The sequence below is a fragment of the Neopelma chrysocephalum genome, unplaced genomic scaffold, assembly GCF_003984885.1.
Source record: "Neopelma chrysocephalum unplaced genomic scaffold, ASM398488v2 Primary Assembly neopelma1_347, whole genome shotgun sequence".
NCBI lineage: Eukaryota > Metazoa > Chordata > Aves > Passeriformes > Pipridae > Neopelma > Neopelma chrysocephalum.
Window position 1 is genome coordinate 281,722 of NW_020898011.1, and position 18,499 is coordinate 300,220.

The 18,499-nt window shown below is 42.1% G+C and overlaps 1 protein-coding gene across 2 annotated transcripts in view; it reads right to left on the reverse strand.

Moving 5' to 3' along the window:
* The window catches only part of DOCK1 (dedicator of cytokinesis 1), a 280,931-nt gene that overhangs the window by 36,404 nt on the left and 226,028 nt on the right, over positions 1-18,499 (reverse strand). For both annotated transcript variants that reach the window (XM_027705622.1, XM_027705621.1), the window contains exons 37-40: positions 17,092-17,182; positions 13,539-13,658; positions 4,080-4,169; positions 929-1,033 (exon numbers count right to left, since the gene is read on the reverse strand). In XM_027705622.1, the coding sequence (XP_027561423.1) occupies positions 929-1,033; positions 4,080-4,169; positions 13,539-13,658; positions 17,092-17,182 (406 nt within the window). The remainder of the gene's footprint in view (positions 1-928; positions 1,034-4,079; positions 4,170-13,538; positions 13,659-17,091; positions 17,183-18,499) is intronic.

Genomic DNA, 18,499 nt, shown 5'->3' on the forward strand with positions numbered 1-18,499 from the left:
GAAGGTTGTGCTTTGTGCTCCTGACAGAGCACAGGATTAGATGGGATATTGGGAAGAAATTCTTCCCTGTGAGGGTGGTGAGGCCCTGGCACAGGTTGCCCAGAAAAGTTGAGTAAATAACTAACGGGTGATTCCCATTCACCAACTGCCAGAGGATCATGATACAGATGCAATTCAGAAATGTTAAATCCCCACTCTTATTAGCCACTAATTCAACCCATAAAAACCCTGATTTTAGTGGGAAAAAATCTAAAATGCCACTAAAACTACATTCCTGGCATCAACCAAGTGACATATGTTTTAAATTGACACATGACACAGGCAAATTAATGATAAAAGATTGTAATTTAAGGTTTCACACACCTCTGATAGTCAACTTCATTTTAGTGACTATATTGGAAAGGACTCTGACATGAAAACAGGGTCACATACAAATGCTTCTCTACCATACACATATATATATGGGTATATATATATATGGGTATATCTATATCTATATCTATATATGTGTGTGTGTGTGTGTATATATGTGTATATATATATATATATACACATAGGTAGGCTTCTCTACCATACCCATATATACATATGGGTGTGTATATATATATATATATATATATATACACAAAACCTATCAGGCAAGAATGTCACCATTTCAGATGGTGCTGGTTATGACCCTGAGTGATGGACTGGGTGATGTATCTTAATTTCTAGTGATAACCTGAAGAAAGTATTGGATATGACTGAAGAAAAAAAAAATCTCTACTAAAATTCAACTATTCTGTATTAGAAACTGGAAAAGAAAAAACAGGGCTTGTTTTATACATCTAAAAACAACTGTCAGTGTCAGACAGTTTTCTCCACAACCAAGAGAAATTTCCAGAGCAAGAAACCTTGTTGACCTCTATGGAAAAAAGTGGACACTTACCCTTATGAATGTTGGGAATCCCTGGCCATAGTATCCAACAGCAAAATAGTCTGGTTTTGGTCTTATCACTTTCACAATGTTTTCATAGAACTGGGCTTGCTTTCTCTGCAAAGTAAACAGAAGGAATTTTAAATGGCCTGAACTTTAGGGAGATTCCTTACACTTAAGATCTGGATCTGTTTTATGTGCATCTCTAAACTGAAGATGTATGTTTCCCCTGCCTCTTTTTCCTCACCACTTTATCAGATACATGGTGACATTTTGAAATACCAGACTCTGGAGCCATCATTTTTATACTCAGCTTGATGAACCTGACTGTTCATATCTGATATCTCCATTTTGATGAACCTCATCTTGGTGAACCCTATCATTCTATATCCAATATCTCCATACTGATGAACCTCCTTGCTCCATATCCAATGTTTCACTTGCAATAAAGGCCAAGAATTTGCAAGGCAATCTAAATTCCCAGTTGTGACACCTCCAATGCCGAAACACCGGAACAATAAAGCCAAGTACACCAAAGCTCATCTCCACGGTGCTGACTTGTCACTTTGGGGCTCTTACATCTCATTAAATTTTTCTACTACTTCTCTTCCATATTTACAACTCTTAATTTGCATATGGAAAGCAGGCAGTTGAGAACTGCAGGAAAATGTAAATTTTGGGATAAACACACGCGTGTCAGACGCCATCTGTTTGGGACACCGATACTTCTTCATCTCAAATGATGAAATAATAACAAACGAGCAGCTTCACAAGATCTGTTCATCAACTTATTTTTAGTCTATTATTTCTGTAAAGAGAATGACTCCTTATTTGGGGGGAGGTTTATTGCTGCTCCCACACAACAGATAACATTAAATGGCAAGAAGACTACAAAGACCCAGATCTGCTGTGTATTTCTGAGCTCATCTGTAGCAAAACTATTTTGTCATTTGTCAATTGTCTTAGAGTCTGATATTTAATATTGCTTGAATAAAAGAGACAAGAGGGAGAACAGAAAGAACAAAAAACTTCTAAATTTTATTGTGGGGAGAAAAAAAAGAGCTATTCAGCAGCAGCAATAAGAAAAGCTGATGGGGTATGTGAGACCTGACTCACTCAGAAGCATGAATTTGATCTTTGCATTATGAGGGATGAATGCCCAAAGCACATCAGGGCTAATTTTTGTGACATCTCTCTAAATTTCTCCTCACTGATAACGATAAATAAAGAGCAGATAAACTCAGCTGTCTGGTGTGAGGATTGGAAGTTCCGGGTTTCCCCTTTTCTAAGAGGGAGAAACTCCACATCCATACCTGGTTTAAACCATTGCCTGGAATTATGTCACTTAAACACTGATGTATTTACTATGCAAGAGAAATGGTGAAAAATACATAACTTGGTATTATGCCCCATTCCTGGAAGTGTCCAAGGCCAGGTTGGACAGGGATTGGAGCAACCTGGGCTAGTGGAAGGTGTCCCTGCCCATGGCAGGGGCTGGAATGAGACGAGCTTTAAGGTCCCTTCCAACCCAAACCACTCTATCACTCTGTGATCACTGGCCATCAGCTACAATGAATAAAGTGTTAATTCCAACTTCTCCTCCAAAATGGATACAGGATAATGAAAGAGTAGCTGCCTCTGTGACAAACTGTTCATGTTCCCATGTTCAAGCATAACGGAGATGGAAAATTAAAACTGAGGGACTCGGAGAGTAGCTACCCCCTGGTGAATAATCATTTCTGACACATGACAATCATCTCTAGCTGAGGAACAATCTGTACCAAATTCCTTTCATACTAAAATGAATATTCTCTATTGAACAAATCCCTAGGACAACAGTGTAGGGCACAGAATAGTGGAGATTCTGGGGAGATGGGGATGGAGATACTTCTGGGGAGATGGGGATGGAGATACTTCTGGGGAGATGGCTCTGAGTCATCTGGGCTGACTTTGGCTGGGGTAGAGTTAATTTTCTTCTCGGTAGCTGGTGTGGAGCTGTGGTTTGGATTTGTGCAGGGAACAGGGTGGATAACACAGGGATGTTTCTGTTATGGCTGAGCAGGGCTTGCACAGAGACAAGGCCTTTCCTTCTCCTCAGCCCACCAGGGAGAGGCTGGGGGTGCACAAGGAGTTGGGAAGGGACACAGCCAGGACAGCTGATCCCAACTGACCCCAGGGATATCCCAGAGCATGTGGTGTCATGCTGAGCACGTAGAGCTGTGGGAAGAGGAAGGAACAGGGGGATCTTCAGAGTGATGCCATTTGTCCTCCCAAGTCACCATTATGTGTAATAGAGCCCTGCTTTCCTGGGGATGGATGGATGGTCTGCCCATGGGAAGTGGGGAATGAACTCACTGTTTTCCCTATTAAACTGTCTTCATCCAAGCCATTTCATTATTTATTTATTCTCACTTAACTCCTCTGATTCTCTCCCCCATCCCACCAGGAGTGAGTGAGTTGGGGCTGTGTGGGGCTGAGTTCCTGGTTGGGCTGCTTAAATCATGTCAACACCAGATGAATGCCCAGCTCAGACAGACTGGGATAAAGGAAGCAGATAAACAGTTCAAAGAATTTAAGGAAAATATACTCTAAGTGCAAAGGTAAAACGTATCAAAAACCTGAACGTTGAGCATTTTCAGAACCAAGCTGGAATCATGTTCCAGCTCCCACGGAAATGGTTGGGACATTTAGGAGGGACAGTGACAGCTGCCATTTATCTCTTTGGAAGAGAACAGGAGAAAAAAAAATGGTGCAGGCATAATGAATGGGTAACATCAGGGCAAAAATAACTGACTCTAGACATGAATGCTTGGGGATTATTCATACCTAAAAAAAGAAATGTGAATATGGAAAGACACTTGAGAGAGAATGGGGATTTTTTCATGTTCCCATTTATATTTAAATTCCAAATTTCCTTTTATACCCCAAATAAATCAGCTTAACATTACCGAAATATTTTTCTTTCAGCTAAAAAAAATAAATTCAATCTTTTTCAGGCACTCCAGTGGTAGCCAGTTAATCAACATTGGTCCAACAAAGCCAAAACTGGCATTGTTTCTGTGTTTTACTGTCATAACTATAGGATTTTTGATATAATTTTACAAGCTTAAGAATTCAACTCTGAACAAATTATTGCAGTGTCTATGTCATTAAAAAAACCTACCAGTAGTTCACTGAGTTGTTCATAATCAAACATTTCATTTTCATACTGTTCTGCAAGTTCTTTACCCAAGGCAATGGCCTCTTCCCACATCTGTCAGGGAAAAAAAATCACAAAAAACAACAATAAACTGAATTACATACCTTGGTTAAACAACAACATTAGAATAAACCAAATCTGAATAAAACACACAAAATGCATCGTGCCGCACGCCTGAAAACACTGCGCATCCGATGTGCCAAAGAGCTGTGGCAGAGCTAGACACGTCTGTGCTGAGAGAATCACAGAATCAGGGATTGTTTAGGTTGGAAAAGGTCTCACAGAACCTTGAGTTCAACCGTTCCCCCAGCACTACCAAGGCCACCACTAAAACATGTCCCCAGGTGCCACATCCACACGGCTTTTAAATCCGTCCAGGGACTGGGACTCCACCTCTGCCCTGGGCAGCTGTGCCAGACTTGGACAGCCCTTTTCACGAAGAAATTTTCTCAATATCCAATCTGACCCTCCCCGGCACAGTTCGAGGCCATTTCCTCTCATCCTGTCCCTTGTTCCCTGGCAGCAGAGCTCAACTTCCCCCCTGGCTCCCCCCTCCTGTCAGGGAGTTGCAGAGCCAGAAGGTCCCCCCTGAGCCTCCTTTTCTCCAGGCTGAGCCCCCCCAGCTCCCTCAGCCACTCCTGGTGCTCCAGACCCTTCCCCAGCTCCATTCCCTTCCCTGGACATGCTCCAGCCCCTCAATGTCTCTCCTGTCAGGAGGGGCCCAGAACTGCCCCCAGCACTGGAGGTGCCCAGCAGTGCCAGCACAGGGACAGTCACTGCCCTGGGCTGTGACACACCATGGCTGGCACTGGGGCCATTGGCTTCTTGCCCCTGGGCACACCTGGGATCATGTCCAGCCCCTGTCACCAGCACCCCCAGGGCCTTTTCTGCTGGGCAGTTTTGCAGCCCCTCTGCCCCAGCCTGGAGCACTGGGTGGGGCTGTGGTGACCCAAGGGCACTTGGCCTTTTTGAGCCTCCTACCATTGGCCTCAACCCATGGATGCAGCCTGTCCAGATCCCTGTGCAGAGCCTTCTTGCCCTCCAGAGGTCAACACTCCACCCAACTTGGTGTCACCTGTGACCTGACTGAGGGTGCACTCGATCCCCTCATCCAGATCCCACGGCCTTTCCCTCATCCATGAGGTGGGTCCCATTGTCACAGAAGGAGATCAGGTTGGTCAGGCAGGACCCGCCTTTCCTAACCCCAAGCTGGGTGGACCTGATCCCCTCGTTGTCCTGCATGTGCCATGTGACAGCACTCAAGGACATCTCCATGACCTTCCCTGGCAGAGGATGCAAATTTACTTGATGCAAATCAAGTCAAATGATCAAATTGCTTCAGAAACAAAATGATTCCTGCCAGCCCAACCAGATACCCAGTAATGTGTAAACACAGCCTGTCCACAAAGAAACCCACAGGACTTTGGATAAATGCTGCTGATTGATTATACTTCATAATCACCTCTCTCTCCCTCTAATATCTATAATCTATATTAGACAGGACAGGCAATTTGCAGATATTGCTTTGAACAAATACTCATTATATTTCCAATGGTTCTTCTTCCTCTCGTTCTTCAACCATGAAATTCAGCAGCCATCTCAACTGACCCAAAGAAATTTAACAATATCCTTCAGCTCTTCAGAAGGCAACAATCTTAATGAGGAGCAGCAAGAATGGTTTTAAATGTGCATTTTTAATTTTTTTTCCTGCTGTAAAGATAAAGAACCACTCAAACCCAAAAATATGCTTAAATTAGCACACCAGGCTATCTAAGATCATACTTGATGATCTGCCTCTGCTGCTGAAATTTGGTTGACATTGCTGACCTCACTTTATTAAAAAAATGAGATTCAGAATGAGTTATAAATCCATTTAGATTGTATTATCTGTCATCTGAAATTTAAATCCTCTGTCCACACCACCTAATTCTCCTCTCAGCACCAGGCCACATATTCCTTGCCCTGGTGAAATACTGTCCAGATTCCTGGACAGTAGCAGCAAAAAGCAGTTGGATGAAAGAGGGCTGAGGGAAAGGGCTGAACACACAATTCCCCATTGCTCCCCAAAACCAGCCACCTTTGGGAAGGAGGAGTTTGAGATGAACCACCACAAATTCCAAAGATGGTGGGAGCTGGATGTGGGGAGAGAGAAGAGGAATGGTGTCCTGGGGAAACCTTAAGGCAAACAACTGATTCCTGCATCCATCCCATACAGATCCCTCAATCCCATCCACTCTAAAGCACTGTGTAAATAGGAGATACTTTACATCCCAAAAGCCCCCCAAAACACACACATGAAATCCCACCATTTAAAGCCCAAAATCAATGTTGGGTGAATTTTGCCTTTTGATCTGCAAGTTGAAATTGCATTTCTTAGTATATAAGGAAAACTTGGAAAAAATAAGACTTTTAGGAAAATTCCTCATTCTAGATGCTGAATTAAAAAATAAGAGTAAAACATTAGGGGTTCATACGACTGTCAGTGATGGAGACTGTTGCCAGCACAGGCTGAGCAGCCAGGCAGGGCACAGCTACCTCTGATTGAGTGGCACAAACTCCTCACTGGGACTTGGAATATCTTTTTTTCCTAGGAATTGGAAATTTGGATCCAAGTGTGGCTGAAACCTCTGTTAAGTCTTCGCGTGTGACACACCAATGCCACAAAAACAAGATGTGGCTCGGGTCCCACTGGTCTCCATCCCTGCTCCTCCCTGGAAACAAGGAACCAATTTTCAAGGGGAGGTCAAAGGATGGACTGAGGATTGTCCTGGCAAACTGAGGGAGAAGGGCTGGAATACAGCAGCCTGGAGAGGCAGGGAGCTGCTGATGCTGGAGGAGACGAGGAGCTGCACAAGGAAAAATAGTTATGGGAGACTGCAGGGAGAAAGGACAGAGACTTATGCTCTCAAAGAGAAAATATGGGCTAGAAACTAGACTGAGTGAGGGAATAGGAGATTTTGAGACCCACAAAAAAGGAATGGGCAGATGTTGGGGCAAACAGAGGCTGGGTGGTGACCTAATTTAAGACAAAAAAGCGGTGGATGCTCACGAGGAGCAGAACCCGGTACTGCATTAACCTTTTGTGATGTTCAACCCCTCCTCTTGATTTCTCTTATTTCTACAACAGGGTTCAGATTATTTATCCAGGGAAGAGGACTGGAATGAACATGAGCTCCCTCATGTTTGTGAAGTGCCTTGAAGGTGAAAAACTCATCAGAAGGACTAATTACAATCACGGTAATGAGGGATCACGTCTGCAGGAAATTACAAGGCAGACTGTGGGCTCTGCAACGCAATCTTTGCAAATAGAAGGAGCTGAATGTTTTTATCCACATTATGGATCTAATCTAGCATGATGATATAGAACATATTTTTATTTCTAAACAAAAATTAACACGAATTTAATAGTAAAGGCGCAGTTGCAGAAAGAGGAGCACATTTTCACATACTGGGTTAATTTTGACTCAGACGACCAATATTCCACCAAATTATAGAAACTGAACTAGTATTCAGTTGTTTGGTAAGTCAGCAAGTGAAACCTTTCAAAATCACTTAACCTTTCCTCATTTTGATTGCCATTTTGTTTGGAACTTCAGTCATCCATAACTTTTGCATATTTTCATTTCAAAGACAACGGTGTTACCATCATTTCCCTTGCCTTGAGTGTTCCAGATTTAACCAGTCCCTCTCCAAAACCAAACCACTTCTACTCTATTTTCCATTATGAAAATATTTATAAATTATCTCAGGCAAACAGCTTTGGAGCTGAACAAAACTGGAAATAAATGGAAGCCTAAATCACTTTAGATTTGCATTGACACTGTAAACAAACTCACTGAGTTCTTCCACTGAATCCTGGATAAGCACAGACATCTCAACGTGTTCCCAGAGCACGTCTGGGAACACAAAGCCCCAGCTCAGTGCTAAGGCTGTGTGCCATGGAACACCAACTAATGCACCTGAACATCAAGAGGTACAGGATTCTGGGAGAGAGGAGGGCAGGATTGGAGCTGAAGGGGCTGGAATGCCACACTGGTACTGCTCAGGGTGAGCACCATCACGTCACTGTGGCTCTGCAGCCCCGGGGTCACACCACAGAGAGCCTGTCCCACACTGGTACCTGCACTGTTGTCCTGGAGCCCAGCAAAACCAAGCATGGATCTGCTGGAGTGGGGCCAGAGGAGTGGGGCTCCAAGGACTGGAGCACCTCTGCTCTGCAGACAGGCTGGGAGAGCTGGGGGTGTTCACCTGGAGAAGAGAAGGCTCCAGGACAACCTCAATTTCTACCATGTCAAGTGTCCTGAACTCCAGAGGTCCACGAGTCCATAGGTTTATAGAATCAGGGAATTGCTATGGTTGGAAGAGTCCTCCAAGGCCATTGAGTGCAACTGTTCCCCCAGCACCACCAAGGCCACCACTAAAACATGTCCCCAAGAGCCACATCCACATGGTTTTTAAATCTCCCCAGGGATGGGGACTCCACCACTGCCCTGGGCGGCTGTGCCAGGGCTGGACAGCCCTTTCCATAAAGAAATTTTCCCTAATATGCAGTCTAAACCTCCCCTGGTGCAACTTGAGGCTGTTTCCTGAACTACTTGGCTTTTCCCTTGGCTGCTTGTGCAGCTTGACCACAACACTTCTAATATCACCACAAACCAAACCCAAGCCGGTGATTTTTCCAACATCCCAAAAAGAAACAGGAACTGTGTGTCTCAAATCCCCTGCACAACCCTCTGAAAAATTCAGCTGTTTACTCCAGAGCCAATTTATTCAGGTGAGGACAGCACAGGGCTGTGGCACAGGATCCTGAGAAATGAAATCTATATTCTTGAAGGTCAGTAACTCCCAATCTGCTGCCTCGCAGATTTCCTGCCTTGGAAGGTTTCCCAGGTTTGCCCAGGACATGGCAGGTCTTGTGGAGAAATGAGTCGTACGGGGAGCTACTACACAGGATTTGTACGAGGTACAACTCATTAATGTGAGAAACAATTTATTTGGAGAGGGGACCAGAGAGAGAGGCTGCTGATAGTGGAAGCAAAATGCTCCTTTTAAACTGAAAGCATAAGAAAAATGTGTGTAGCCAAATTTAGTTGTGTGGACACGAGCTGCAAATTGCTACGGGAAAGACTTTGAAGATGCAGAAGGAGATTTTTTTTTTAGGGAAAACCTGGTGATTTATTTTTCAAGCTGGATTGCTTGTTGCCTAGAAAGAACTACAGCATCCAATTTAGTTTTTGAGGTTAACAGCAGCAAAGGAGGATCTCAGGGTATTTCTCAGCTCCTGCTGAGTTAATGGTCAGTAGCAATGAAATAGTCTGGGATAAGAATATTATCATGGATATTCTGATGTGTGAGGGACATTCCAAGCTGATTAAATTTCAGGTAGTGTTAATTAACCAACATGCAAGCTTAATATTTTAAATAAAATGCTAAAACACAGTATTTCTCTGCCAGCTTGGAAACCCTTTAAACAAAGAACTCTATTCATTTGGAACACACTCAGACACCACGTCTCTCCAAAGACTGTCTGTCCTTCACAGCCCTCAGGACGGGCTCACACTCTGACGTGGGATCTGAGCTGGCCAGGAGCCTTGTGCTCATTTTTGGCAGACAGGTGAACTTCACCACTCTCTTGTCTGATGGAAGAAAAACCCATTTGATGCCATCCCATGAGCCAGAAAGAACAGGCATTTTAAGCCAAAGTGTGGCATTTACTGTGTAATTTCAAATATTTTGTGCTTTCTGGCTGCAGCGAAACAGTGAAAGGTGTTTTTTTCTGGAGGGGAGGAGGAAGGAGGAGCAGAAATAAATGAGCAGTGTGCATTTATTTACTTTTTTCTCCTCGGGACCAACACTTTCAATTTATGAAGGAGCAGAGCAAAACGTCCTGATTTACAGACTGCGGCATCCACCGGCAAACCTGAGACATGTTGCTGTTCCTGCATTTTTCCGTGCAGGAGTAACAATGCTGCTGCTTCCTTTGCGGCTCCAGAGACCACAGAAACATGTTTAAAATAACACCTTATCTTTGTCACTGACACTGAGTATTCCTTGGCTTCAGGAGTTCATTAGCATTGACTAAAACTGCTCCACACGGGCAAAATTTCACCCCTTCCCTCATCCCTTTATTGCCGTCGCTATTTTTCCTTCTCGCCCTGAGATATCCCAACCTACCAATTTTCAGTAAAGTCCCTGGATTAAGGGCTTTGTTGGAAATCACAAAGCTTCAGGAAAACACAGAGAAAGCAAACACTTGAGAGCAGTTCAAAGGGTGGGTTTGACTGCTGGGATAAGCGTGAGGATAAGCCTTTTAAGGGCAAAAGCCAAGAGAGATGGAATGAGACTGGAGAGTGCAATGCAGTGAAGAAGAATAATCTAGGAGAGAAAAGGATGCCTAGACCAGACAAACAACTTGCAGTTTGGAAGCAAAGAGCTTAGAAAAAGGAGGGAATAAAGTATTACTAATGAGGAATCAAATCATAAAGCAGAACAGCAAAATGCAGAAGTTGTACCTGAAAATGCTCATTCACTAAAGGTTTATTTCAGCTTTACAGAAGGTTGGTTTAAGGACCAAAAGACAAATATAGGTAAAAAAGCAAGTTTCCTAATAATAATGGATTAAAAATAGAAATAAAAATGAAGAACCTTAATTGGATCTCAAACTACAAATGACAGGGATACTTGTGTAAGGGTCAGTGTTTTTGTTCTCAGCCAAAATAAGGTGCCACCCTCCTGCTTTCAGTGCAAGCTCACACTCTGTATTATTAAATTATGAATTTCTCAAACATTTGTGGCCTAGAACAGAGAGGTTCACTCTGTTCCAGTCTGTGTATGGAGAATTGTACCTTTCTCTAAATCCACCTCACCAAGAATGCCAATATTTAGGGAATAAGCCTCATGGTTTGTCTTCACTTGACAAGTGTACCATATGTTCCCACTGGGAAATAACTCTGCTAAGAGAAAGGGATTGTGATTTTTGAGAGGCTGAACTACACAATCCTTTAAAAACCAAAAAGCCAATGATTTAAAACCAAGTGTTACCTTTCAGGAAATCCCTCTCCTTCCTTTCTTCTAGATAATGTTTCTCACCACGATTTCTTTCCCTCCCATGTCCACAGGTTCCCATTAGGCAGGTTGGGGTAGAGGAGGCACAGTCCCACAGCTTTAAAACAAAACTCCTGAGCTTCTGGAAAAGCCTGGAAGTATCTCTACAGCTGTCCAGGGTGAAGTGACCTTCCTTTGACATCTCTTGTTAACTTTATGGGAAAAGAAATCAAACTGGTGGGATCGACCCGGAGTGAATTGCCAGGCAGGGACAAGCTGGGGGATTATGGTACAAAAGCCCCCAAATTGGTTTGTGCATCAGCACAGCCCTCCAAAAAGGCACAGAAAATACTATTTCAGGTGTGTTATTGATTATGGTTAAAGCAGCTGCTGGAATACGTTTGCACATTGCACAGGTAAATGTAAGGAGTCGATTTAACTTAATGTCAGAACATCCCAAATGAGAGGATTACCTTCAGTCTACAGTGGAAACCTCCACTTGGAGTTTCCTGACATTTGAAAATTTATGTAAGATGAATATTCTCAGTGTATATTGATTTTTTTACTTCAATTTTTATTGAACAATATGAAAAATTATCACCAACTTGAGCGACCAGAAAATGAGGGAAGGACTATCTGTAACTAGGAAAGAGCACTTTGGAAATGAATCATCTCCTCACACACACACAAAAATCACGCAGGAGTCCTGTGGCTGGAGTTATGCAAAGAATGGGAATTATCATAAACCACTAAATGGTTTGGGTTGGAAGGGACCTTAAAGATCATCTCATTTCACCCCCTGCCAGGGACACCTTCCACTGGACCAGTGGAAGCTCAGGGCTCCAAGGCCCTGAGCAATAATCACATGGTTGTTCACCAAAAATGTTGAGAATGATGAAAATTCCGTTCTTAATCCAACAACGAGGAAAAAAGCAAAGGCAGCATTTCCAGTGCTATTCCTTTTGAAAGCTGGCAGAGCCTTCTCTCATTTCCAGCAGCAAAATGTGACAGAATTAAGAGTGATTACTTGGTCTAACTGGTCTCTGGAGCTGGGGGAGGTATTTTGCCTGCTGTGTGTGTAAACACATTGTTAGTGCCATCCCAGCCACAGGAGGGACAGTTCTGAGACAGGCTGGTTCCTACAGAGATGTAAAGGATGCTGCAGCTCCTCCCTTCCAGCTCAAATCCACTGGCCTGGTGCTCAAAGAGCAATTCCTTGATAGCAGCACCATAAAGGACTAATGGGAAGCCATAAACACATAAAACAACAAAATAAAAACATGAGGTTTCTGGTTTTCCTTTCCACAGAGGAACGTGATATTAAAATAGACTTTTAAGTCAGTGATGACCCTAATTCTAACAAGATTCTCCTTATCCACTGGGAAAGGGTTAGTAAAGTTTTTTAGGCAGGAAAAACCAATGCTGTCCCAGCACTAAGGCACCTCCACCAGCCCCAGCCCCACTCAGCCACCCGTGCAGCACTCTAGAGTGACTGTTTTGACAATTTTTATCACAATCTACAATTAATATTTTTACATTGCTTATCCCAGTCCAGAATCACAACTTTTAGCACATCACTTATTAACAACTTTTAAATATTGCATTAAGGTAAGTTATAAAATTTGACTCTTTAAGCAAAGTTTCTATCGAAATGAGAGAAATTATGGTTTCTATCAAAATGATTCTATGAGTTTATGGAAACACTAACCTGATTCTGTTAAAAACTTACTTGGAAAACACGAGCTGGGTGGATCACATTGCAGTTCTACCATTTCTGTTTGCACTACATTTATGCAACAGAGTTTACTTTTAAAACTCAAGTTCATATTTCTGAAATGTTGTGATAAAGAGATTCTTACTTTTATACTTAAACATTTTGGAAATACCCAAACATTGATACATCCTTGTCTACCACATTAATCCCCTTCCCCTCTCACACCAGCACTCTCCCCTTCCCACCAGGCAATGCCAAATGCAAATTCCCTTGGCATTAAAAAATGCAATTGGAATGAAATATTCTCATCTCAGAATATTTATGATATTGAACCACAGACATCCATCCCCTGAGGGAATTATTTGTGTACATGAAAGAAAACAAGGGGACCTGAAGGATTGCATTAGCTTCTGGAACTGCCAGAAAGGTCCCCCCCAAATTATATGCATCACTTTTTTATTTACTCCATGGCATCATATGCACATATATTTACCCTTAACACGGCACTTATAACTGTACCATTGATTTCTTTTGACTTTTTTTAGTATCATAACCTGTAAGTGCTTCATGAAGGTCAGTGGATGCAAACTATGTTTACTATTTAATTTATAAGTTAGAGAGAAAAGCAATGAAAGATATTTGCACTTTTTTCCTTCCCTTTTTACCTTGCCCTTGTCGAAGTAATGGATAATTTCTTGATAGAGTTGATCTTTCAACTGTCCTTGAGTAGCAGCTTGGTATCCATCCCGCTGGGTAAGATGTGCTGCACATGCTTCTTCTGACCACTAAATTTAAAAAAAAAAAGGGAAAAGAGAAAGCAAATCAAAAGTGATGAGATATGTCAGCAACATGAGGCTAAAAATAGAGGGTTTTTTTTATTTAAAGGAATGGTACCACAGCTAATGCACTAACAAAGGGGTTTTGTGCACTTTGATTCTTTGGGCATGAGGACTTTGAATGCTGTAATTGGAGGCTAATTCCATCTATCAGCTGGAAGGAAGCTTCTGGAGGTGGTTTCCTGTCCTGGGCGAGGTTGATGAGACTGACCTTGGCCTGCTGACGGTACAACCCCCTGGGGACACAATGAACACTTGCAGTGCATGTTGAGAGAAGCCTGGAAGCCAAGATACATCAACACAAAAGGAAAGGACTGCAGGTATGGAAATGAGATGGCTACAACTCAGAGAGAATGTTTGGAGGGCTGGAAAAGCACAATTAACTTTATCCAGCCTGTCTGCAATTAGTAGCTCTTGCTCTTCCAGCAAATGCCTAATGGAGCAAGGCAAAGATGTCAATCACAGAATCCCATAATGGTTTGGGTTGGAAGGGACCTTAAAGTCCAGTCAGTCCCAGTCCCTGCCACGGGCAGGGACACTTTCCACTAGCCCAGGTTGCTCCGAGCCCCATCCAACCTGGCCTTGGACACTTCCAGGGATGGGGCAGCCACAGCTTCTCTGGGCAACCTGTGCCAGGGCCTCACCACCCTCCCAGGGAAGAATTTCTCCCTTGTATCCAGCCTAAAACTCACAGATTCATTTCCAGAAATACCATTACACCATCCAGTTTTACCTCTTACACCTTATTAAATTTCACCCAATTACTTCTTAATTTGCTCAAAGTGTTTGTGTTTGGGCCTACAGACAACTCTGACACCTTTGTAATGCAAAGCTGTGTTTCTGAGCAACACAAACCTCAGGTACCTGCAATACAATGGCTTTTTTTTTTCAGCATGCAAAGAGCAACTATCTTCTGTTAGTTTTGAACATCTCAATTTTGACAAAATGGGTTAAAAGTACAACAAAAGTCTCTTTTCTTGAGTGTGCTTCATCAGCTTGCAGTAATTTGCAGAATATGATGGCATCTCTCTCTCCACAAGCACAGCCTTTCTGCAAATTTAAAGGTGAAATTCTCTCACACTCTCAGTCTTGACCTAAATGTGATCCCATTAAAATCAGTGTGATGGAATATCTGCCAATGATGAGTGTCATTGAAAATCCTGTACTTGAGGCTTGACAAAAAAACTCAATTGCTTAGTTACACACACCACAATATTGCTGCTCCTCAAGCAATACTGAACCCTCCATCCAGTGCTAACTACTGGCAGTAACAAGAATTTAGATGCAGAGATTGATACAATTTTATAACAAAGTAATTCCAGACTATAATATAATTATACTTATAAACAAACATCCCCTCAGTGATGAAAGCCCGCGACAAATCCTGCCCCTGCATTTGCCATGTTCTATCAGTTTGCATTATAAGAAAGGAAAAATGGATATTTCTTCCCAGTGAATTCAGAGGGGTAAATTAAGATACTCATCTGGTCTTTGAAGACATTATCTAAGAAAATCTAAAACTGGCTAAACTCTAATTTAAGGTCATATAAACTAACTAATGAGGTCAAGCCATAACAGCTAGAAGTCTGAACGACTTTTTCTGGTGGGGTTTATTCCATCATTTTTCCAGAAAATGAGCACCTGTGGAAGGGAATGAATCCTTTATGTTGTCTGAAAGGTTCGTTCTTGTGAAGTGTGATGAGAAAGCACTGCACAATTTGTCAGTCCTGCTTTATGTCCCTTGTGGGAACAAGAGAGACCTTTCCAGTCACAGACTCGGCGAGTTCCTCGTTCCAACTCCTGCCCAGGGGCAGTGATTGCACCAGCCTGGGAGAGGGAGGTGTCAGAGCCATTCCTGATATTTTCTTTCTCTAATTATTTTAAAATACAGTAAATACATTTCAAAGAGTCTTAATTTAAGTTGCACATTTATGCTCTGCATCGTATTTAGTCTAATTATGGCTTAGATTCAGTTTACTCGTAGGAATCATTCGCAGTGCATCCATTAGAAGTATTTCATTTAACACCTTCAACTTTTGAAAATAGGGTTTTTTTCACCTGCATTTCACTTGGGATTGCTTAAATTAAATCCAGGATTGCCAAGAACAATTGGCTGCTTAGAATGAGATAAATTTTCTTTATCAAGTGGGGCACCATAACAGTTATAGTGCAGTAGGTTGCAATAATACAGAATCACAGACTTGTTTGGGTTGGAAGGGACCTTAAAGACCATCCCATTCCACCCCTGCCATGGGCAGCGACACCTTCCACTATCCCAGGTTGCTCCAAGTCCCATTCAGCCCCTCAATTATTCTGTCCCTGACTCTCTGCCCCATATGATCTTGGGTGCTACAGTCCTTGAGAGGAGTGGAAAGAGATCCAGGACTCCCTGAGAGAGAGAGATTTCACTGTGAGTGATAAAATATGAGGAAGATGAATGGGATTAAAGCAAACACTTCCAAAAATGCTAATTCTTATCACATTTACATTTTTACTTTTCCCATTAACTGCTTTTTAAAATTAAGACATAAAACCCCTTGCTGGTATTTCAGTGATGACTGGGCTGTACTAAACACGTGATTTCATGACACAAGTGCTGGCAAGAGGAGCATCTTTGTATGTGATAACAAGGGGGACATGGTTGGTACCTGCTCCCACACGTGTGACACAATCACATGAACAAGCTGCACATTAGAAACAACATCATCTATCCAGGAAGTTTTCAGTGAGATTAATGCTTAGGAAATACAGTTTCATGATGTTTCTGGCTGACACTGGATAGTGTTAAAAACTCAAATGCTTTATGTCATGTACTTTCTACATATGCCATGTTATTAATATACATTGCAGGTTCCACCAAAACATTCCTTGAAGAACAGCAATATTGTTGTGCCCCTTTAAATGTGCTATAAACTGTGTAATACTGTATTAAAATTATAGGTACCTTTTAAAAGCATGAACTTGGAAAGAAGGCCATTTGAATCTCTCCCTAACTTTCCAAAATCAAAACTGAAACTATTACAGACACCCCAGAACAGGCTGTAATATTCCCTTGTACTGCCTTTGCACCAACATTCTGTGGAGAGCTGATTTACCAAAATATGTGGTTAGAGGCTTCCACACATCACATGGCCATGATATTTTAAAGATTTCAGCTTTGCACTTTGTAACTCGTGGTGCTGCCTTGACCACACTTCCATTTCAGATCAAGATCTGCCTCCGCCACACATTAATTCCTCCGTGGATGAGTTGCATGAGCAAAAGACAACCCTGCCCTGAGCTGCAGCTCACAGTTTAAAGTGCAGATGTTCTGAGTGACAAACACCTCTCTGGGTTACTGCTGACATGATCTGCCAAACTTGGGATGTGTTCTGGGGTTTACCTTCAGGAGCTTTGCGTGCAGGAGTAACGTGTAGGCAGCCTCTGTGTAGTTATCACACTCCTTGTGCAGGTCACACAGCTTGTACAAATACCTGCAAGGAAGAAAAACAACGGTGCTTACAAAAGATTGGCTTTAAGATGTTACTAAATAATTTATTTTGAAGATTACAAGGGTTCAAGTCCATCTTCAAACACCTAAATATTTGTGGGATTATTTAAAGTTCCTATTTCTGTGTGCAGACAACCTTCGGGACCATTTGCATTTCCCTTGTGTTCTTTTCAATGCATATACAGAGAATTAGGGAATAATGGAATCATTAAGGTTGGAAAAGACCTCCAAGATCATCAAGTCCAACCTTTGACCAAACACCACCACACTAATGACTTGTGATGAGGAATGAATCCAATACAGATTTTGTGCAAGAGAGCACTCTTACAGTTCAGCTGTGGAGACAGATAAAAGTTTTCTTCTTTAACTTCAATATCATCACATCTCTGGCAGGGGATTCTCTTCATTTGTTTCTTGAGATTTTTACAAACAATTAAAAAAACCTCCACGAAACTATTAAAATTGTATTTTGAAAAAGCCAGTGAAAATACTTTCAACTTTGATATTCATTAAGAGTTTGTTAACAAAAATAGGAGAGAGTTTGGGTGGGGGTGTGACACGGAAAGATAATTTGTCTTTCTAGGGATGCTGAGCAGGGCAGACCTACAACTCATAACCTCCCATGTTTGTCCACAGTAATCAATCCTGCCATTTTCTTCTCTTTTTGCAACCTACTAAAACCATTTAAACAACAGCAGCTGAGTTCACAAGTGAAAGTTCTTCCAAAAAGGTAACAAGCATGTGAGAATGAATTAACTAAAAATATTTAGATACCTCAAGTAGCATTACAAACACAAGCTTCAGCATTTTAGCACAACAGTGCTAGTCAATTTTAAACCACAGCACAAATGGAGGATGAGGAACCCTGAGGTTTACAGAAAACACGACACATTTCCATGTTTATTTTGTGTGCAAATAGATTTTGAAAGGTTCCTGAAAGCTTTAAGTTTAAAATAAGTATCAGTCATGATATTATTTAATAGTTGTTTTTTGCCCCAAGTCACATATTTTGTACCATTATTTCTTTGCTCGGCTTTCTTTCTACTTATTTATTTTCTCCATGAAAAGAAGAATATTCACTCCTGAGTATTTCAGTGTTCTCTGGAATAAAACCGAAGGAGTTGGAGAAAGGGGACAAAGATAATCTCATGACTCCAACTTCCAGCACTCGCTGTTCTCAGGGAAGATAAGCTTTTGAATTACTTTGGGTTCAGTCAAGGTATGATTTTTCATTACTTCTCTTCCTCCAGCCCCCAAGTGACTCCTTAATAGGAACTCAATTTCCCCAATTACACCAGAG